Source organism: Alligator sinensis, unplaced genomic scaffold, assembly GCF_000455745.1.
Source record: "Alligator sinensis unplaced genomic scaffold, ASM45574v1 scaffold172_1, whole genome shotgun sequence".
NCBI lineage: Eukaryota > Metazoa > Chordata > Crocodylia > Alligatoridae > Alligator > Alligator sinensis.
The window spans coordinates 225,006-231,778 of NW_005842168.1; the positions used below are offsets into that span (position 1 = coordinate 225,006).

Below are 6,773 nucleotides of genomic sequence, written 5' to 3' on the forward strand. Positions count from 1 at the left end.
ACTCTGGCTTGGGCCAGCTGTAGAGAAGCAGCATAATTAGGTTGCCTTGTTGCTGTGCAGAAACTAAGAAAAACTGTCTGTGATCAAGCAAGCAGCAGCTGTTTCTAGTGACCAGGACTGAATATGCCAAAGAACTAGTGGCCTGGTTACAGGGCAGCAAGCCACGTTTCCTTCCAAGATGTTCTTAATGAACACACCACAACCAGTTCTGCAAAGAGTAAGGCACTGACCTTTATTGGGAGTCTGTGTACAGTACAAAAAGCAAGCATGGAAAACTATTTAAAAACTGGTATCAAAGAGTTCTGGTCCAATGTTGCCAGTAGTTACCTTAAGCCAGCTGGCACAAAGAGAAGCAAATGCTTTCCCTGTTGTGCCTGAAGACGACTCTTCTAGTCCCAGAAGACCAGTTCTGGGCATGAGTTTGCTTTTGACTAAATTTGCCACCGGTTTGAAATGCTCACTTAATAGAAGGAGTTGGGCTCCATTTTTTTTTTAACTGATGTTCACTGCTAGCCTGTTTCAGAGTCAGATTACTAGGGAAATGCCCAATCAATGTCTTGTAGTCACTCGTCATTTTACAAATCTAAGCCTTTTAACTTATTCAGTTAATTACAGTGAACATATTAGAATTATCCTTTAAAAAACTGGCTCCTCTGGAGTGTCCAGGAATGTCACCCATGCCAGAGTTTATGAAATTATTTATAGCAATTTAACCATTCCAATAAACTTCAGGTTCTGCTTCTTGGCCCTTTTATTTCCTAAGGAATCCTGCCACCAAAGAAGGGGGAAAGCTTTGAATCATCATTCCCCAATGAAGTGGGGTGGACGTTTCTCCTTGAAGGCAGCCATTCCTTCCTGCCGGTCTCTTGTAGGAATGTTCTGCATTTAAAAGAAAGGAGGCTGTTTCCCTTGTGAAATAAGAACAATGTTTCAAGTGATCCTAAGTGAGTCGTACACTAGCCCTAGAACTCTTACAGATATTCAGGGGATACCACTGCTGGGTAGGCAAGTCTTGGCCTGTACATGACAAGCAGGAAAATGGAAAGGTGGTAGGTAACGTGTCTTATAAATAGAAACCTACCGAAATCGTGATTGCGCTATTTTCCCTGAAACTATGACTTTGGGCAGGCTCTGCAAAAAAAAGCATGGGCTCTACTTTTGGCAGGTTCACTGCCAAAAAACCCCCCGACTTGCCAGCAAGCAGAGAGGCCCTGCAGTCTTGGGGCAGGGACAAGGATCGGGTGCTGGGAAGGCCACAGACAACTTACAGAGCATTCGCTATGATGATCCCAGTAAAGTTATGGGGATGGCAATTTGCAGGTTGTACCTGACTTGCTGCCCTCCTCTTTCTTCCCTCCCCAGGTGGTGATGGCCTTTTGCCCTGTGACAGGTTTTATTCAACAGTGTGCTGCAGGTTCATCATAGCGAATGCTCTGTACATGGTTTGTGGCTCCAGTGTGGGGGTGCTCATCCTGCTTGCAACCCTGCCGTGCTCTAAGCCTGCTCATCCCTTCCCAACCCCCCGTGCTCCAAGACTGCAGGGCTTCTCTGCTTGCTGGTAAGTTTGCTTTTTTTGTTGGGTTTTGGTTTGTGTTTTTTTTTTGGCAGTGAGCCGCTACTTGGGGATGACCAGAAACTGAGACTTAATTACAGGCAGTCCTCCACTTAAGACATTTTGAGTTGCAATGAATGGCACTTACAGCATTTATAAACTGACACCCAGTTTTGACTTTCTGATGTCAGTTTCGACTTTACAACGCTTGATCCGACACCACACCAGCAAACAGGTTTGCTGCATCACCCATCTCCCTGGAGAACCTGTCCAAACTTCCTTGGGCACTTTCTTTAAGAAAGCAGACAAGACTCCAGAAAAACCTGCAGACAAGACTCCTGAGATACTCCTTCAAAAAGTCCAGCAAAGTCACCTCCAAGAAGTCCTTCCAAATCAATATGATTGCTATTTACAATATACATACATTCATATAGCTATATTACTCATCTATAATTGATTGAGTACAAAATCCTGGGGTATTTTTGGTGAAAACAGGGTATCGGGCTTTGGTTCAGGAACCAATCCCTCATTTATAACATTGTTCCTATGGGTTCCGAGTAATGACGTTTCGACTTAAGATGTGGTTTTGTGGTGTAAGTCCGAGGACTGCCTGTATCCTGACTTAGCCCAGGGAAGATATTCATCCATGCTTAATAACACATGGATTAATGACTTCACCAGGTTTAATCAGGGTAATTAAGCCACAGTTTTGGGCCATCTGGCAACCTGTGGGGAGAAGCAGGACTGCCAGGCCCCCTCGCTCAATCAGAAACGTAGGGGGGGCCTGTTGCACCCCACTTATGAAAATGACAGCTGGCCCCAGGGTCTGCCCACCAAGTCGGCCAGCTGCCACTTCAAGTTCAGTAGACCCCCTACTTATAAGACATAGAGCTTGACTGCCTGAAATTAAGTTCCATGACCCACATTATACTTAAAATAAATAAATTCCACAATCAACTAAAGTTTTAAAGGCCATCACCGGCTGGGAAGGATGCATGTTTGTAACATGAACGGTGCACCAGAACTTGACTGACACCAAAACCGAAGTGAGATCCCATTGCTCAATCTTGTAAAAACACCCTTTGTTGAAAAGATGGTCAGGGTTAGGGCCTTCAAAAAGCCAGTCTGGTCTGAGTAACGTACAGGAGTTCTGCTAGTCTGCACGAGCCCTGTTTATTTGGCGGGTTGGAAACATGTTTGTGACTTGAGTTAAGTTTTCAAAACTTTGACCATGAAACTCCACTTGGCTCATGGTTATTGCAGGGCCACGGAAGAAATGGATAGTGTCACTTCGTAAAATAATAGATACCATACCTGAGCATAGCACATTCCCTCAATAGCCATCCCTGAAGCAATATCCACCTGAAAGAAGGGAGATTTGTCTGAAATATACAGCACTCAAAGCAGTGAATGTTTTAATAAGTAGCTTCCATTAAGTTTCAGTGACTATTGTTCTAGCTCTTCATGTAGGACTGCAATGTGAACTTGGAGTTAAAATGCTGCCCTGACAAGTTAACTTTATCTTTCACGAGATCTTACCACAATCTTACAAGGGATCTAAATGCCTAGTTTAAGACAAGAATCAGAATCCGGCTCTTTGAAGCAGCATTATAGTAGTTCTAATAAATGACCTGCAAGAAGTCATTTTTTACCCCCCAGAATACTTCAAAACCATTTTTTCCTCTTTCAAAAAAATAAAAGCCCTTCATTAAACCGATTACCTCTACTCCTCTGTTTATTGCCAGTTTACCCATTTTCACAGCGATTGGAGCCTTTATTAAAAAGGAAGAGATGTGTAAGTAACTGAAGCGATCAGAATGTGCAGCAGTGCAGTCATTTCATTATGTCTTGTTTCCAAATGAGCTTCCTGTCTTTAGGACTTTACAGGTAAGTCAGTGCTATGTTATATTTTACAAAGCAAAGATGACCTAGAATTCATAAAAGTGCTTGGTGTGGCAGAATCTGCAGATTTGGGTGCTTAAAGCTTTGATTCTCAATCAGGGTGCTGTAACACTTTCGGGTGCCATGTAATATTAGCACTGTTATGTGTAGATATTTGCACACCTGATTCACAAGATAAACCTAGAGATTTCAAATAGGAATCCATCGTGTCAAAAGCATTCTGCCCTGCTGTGTTTTTTCTGAGTTCTCTGCAACAACAATATTGCTCTATTATTTTTCCATAATCAAGAAATGAGTGAATGCTAAGGAGTTGGCATTTTCTTGAGTTTCAAAAGGTTGAGAACCACTGGCTTAAATCCAAAGCCTGATTCTCAGAGGTGCTATCTGCCTGCAACTCCCAGTAAAAAAAAAATACAGCTGCCTGTGCTCAGTGCCTTCGAAAGTCAGGTTACAGGAGGCCAGCAAACTTAGGTCAGGGTAGACTGGGACTGTGTCAGTGTTGGATGTGCAGAATGCCAATACCCACTAGCGTGACTTGAAATGGCTTGGGATGCTTGTGCTGACCTGCTGACCACAAAGCAGTGTCCTGACCTTTTCTCTCTCTAAGGGGCTGGTTAAGTGTCTCAGCATTACTGACAGTTAGACATAAAAGGAAATGCAGCGGAGAAAGGGGAAGATTATTCTGACTCATCCAGACTCGCTCAGGAATCTGAACCCGAGGTAAGTTCTCTTTCTCTTGGTGAAACTCAAGGGCCTGGGCTTCAAAATGTGCTTCCTTTTGGAATGACGGAAGCTCAGTGTGCCCACAAATCAGATAGGTACTTTGCATCTTCAGTTATTTGAATTTACCAAGATTTTACTGTTACGTGGAGAAAGTGGGGAGCTAATTAGTCTCATCAAGCACACAAGCCCCCTCTTTCCATGAAGTAAGCCAAACTATATACTGACCCGAGGAACGATTTCTTTAGCCAGAGCTAATGCTTTCTGGTAAGCAGCATCCTCCTGCTCGTTCTGTGGTACTGCATGGTTTACCAGTCCCATTGAGAAGGCCTGCTGTCCGTCAATCTGTCTACCAGTGAAAATGAGCTCCTTTGCAAGACCTATTCCAATACAGCGGGGCAGGCGCTGGGTTCCCCCTTAAGATAACAACACCGTGTTAGGTCTCTGTGACTCAAATGCTAAAAAGGTTTTGCTCCCCTGCCATGTAAAATACATCACCGAGGACTAGCAGCAGGTCTATTGCATCTGTCACCTTGGTGTTCTACCAAAAAACATTCAGTAATGGCAATGCCCTCCAGGGTATTGGTGTAAACCCACTATAAATGTGAAAGGCAAGGGCAGAAGTGACTTGTCTAAGATTACAGCAATCAATAGCTTTGCACAGACTCCTGGATGCCAACTCCTGGCTCTGCTCTGAGTGCTCAATACCTTTCCCTTGTAAAGCTCTTCCTCAGATGCTGATGAAGGGTTTTTGAACCCGAAAACTTGCTTAAAAATTTGTTCTCCAACTATTTAAGTTGGTCTAATAAAATATATCAGATTCACCCAAAGAACCTTGTCTGCCACAGTAAAATCTACTTCCCCAGATGCAGTATGTCACACAATTGAATGAAGCAAGGTTACCTGCACCAGGAAGAAGCCCTCTGGTGGTCTCAATCAGACCCATTTTGGCTGAAGAAGCTATTAAAAAAATAAAAGGTGGGGAAGGGTGATGCGTTACTGTCATACAGGAGGAATCTGTTAACACAAATAGGAATTTTCACCCAGAGAAAGCAACTCTTACTAAACCCCAGAGAAACACTGACAACACAGCAGTCATTCTGCTAGTCAGCTATTCTGCTAACAACTCAGCTACGGTCTGCTGTTTTTATAGACTTGTGTATGATTAGAACATATCATTGCTAAGCTGACTAGAGCTATGAGTCTTGATAGACACTTACCCGACAGCCTTAGCGTGCTGCACAAAAAGAGGGTAAATGTCCTGATGGCAGCTTAAGCTGACAGTTTTGCCGCTTAAACTCACTGCTCTAACCCTCATCCATCTTGGACTTCCTGCAGCATGTATTTTTACAGACTCCATTCTGGACCATCCTCAAATACTGGTGTTTGCTATGTTGATTAAGACTGGCTGTAGACAGAGCTGCCTGTTGTATTTGAATTTTTCTTTTAAGCCAACATTAAGTCGTGCAAACTGCTCCCTCAATCGGATGTGCGAGGTTACTACAGCTTGTTTAGGTAGCCAGAAAGAGGATGCGATGATTAGAGTCCTAATCAACCTCAGCTACAGATTAGGTGGAAGTGACTGAAATACCCTTCCTGGCTGCTTGCAGGTAGTTTAGCAAGCTTATTGGGGGGAAAAAATTAGGGATACATGTGTAAGAGATGAGATTAAAGGGACGTGTGCAGGGGAACTAGAATCAAAAGTGTACTCTACTAGCGTTTTTAAAAACTTTCACCACTCATTTACATGGCACGTTCACTAAAGGTAAATCCTCTTCATGCTGAGGTCCAGCAGTCTGATGAGAGCATGCACGCAGTAGAGGCAGGGTCGTTACAAGACTTCATGGAAGTGGGAACTGTGCTAAAAGACTCTGCTATCCCTGAAATGGATGCAAGGGACTGTTTGGTTAATTTAAGCATTATCCTGAATTTCAGCTAGGACAAACCAGACAGTCTGACTCCACTGTGTAATATGGCTTTGGTGCAAAACTGATTCATGCTGGAACAGAATATCTGTTTTGAAAAGATGTAGCAGCTCGCTGGTGTTGTGCAAGTTAGGTGGCCAGGTCCCGCTGCTGACTGACTTTCCACAGGTCTGTTCTCTCCCATCAACCTGCAGGGCCCTTACTTCGAACATCAGTAGCTAGATCATGCTACCGTTGTCTCTCAGAATTAGTCTTCTGGTGGATGTTCCCATATCATCTCAGCATACAGGAGATTAGCCCCTGAAAATTACATTGCTACCCCATCTTTATGTTTTACCTTTTAAAAAAAATTTAAAGGTGTTTCCTGATAATCAGGGATCCTGGTTTTCTCTAATAAAAAAAACAACAACTCCCCCCCACCAATTTTCGGATTTAAAAAAGTAACCCAAAATCCATACTTATATATAGGTATCCAGGCTGTAGCTGTATTGGTCTAGAGGAAAAGGTGATCAGGACTCATAGTAGAGGTGATATCTTTTATTAGACCAACAAGATTTTTGCAAAAAATAAGCTTGCAAATTTTTTTGCAAAAATCTTGTTGGTCTAATAAAAGATATCATCTCTACTATGAGTCCTGATTTTGTGTGTGTGTGTGTGTGTTTGTATTAAAAAAC

The 6,773-nt window shown here is 43.0% G+C and overlaps 1 protein-coding gene across 2 annotated transcripts in view; it reads right to left on the reverse strand.

Moving 5' to 3' along the window:
- Positions 1-206: 206 nt before the first annotated feature.
- ECHDC2 (enoyl-CoA hydratase domain containing 2) overlaps positions 207-6,773 on the reverse strand; it is a 13,137-nt gene continuing 6,570 nt past the window's right edge. For both annotated transcript variants that reach the window (XM_006025791.3, XM_014520923.2), the window contains exons 6-10: positions 5,078-5,134; positions 4,403-4,590; positions 3,274-3,324; positions 2,867-2,914; positions 207-879 (exon numbers count right to left, since the gene is read on the reverse strand). In XM_006025791.3, coding sequence (XP_006025853.1) covers positions 802-879; positions 2,867-2,914; positions 3,274-3,324; positions 4,403-4,590; positions 5,078-5,134 — 422 coding nt within the window. In that variant the 3' untranslated portion in view covers positions 207-801. The remainder of the gene's footprint in view (positions 880-2,866; positions 2,915-3,273; positions 3,325-4,402; positions 4,591-5,077; positions 5,135-6,773) is intronic.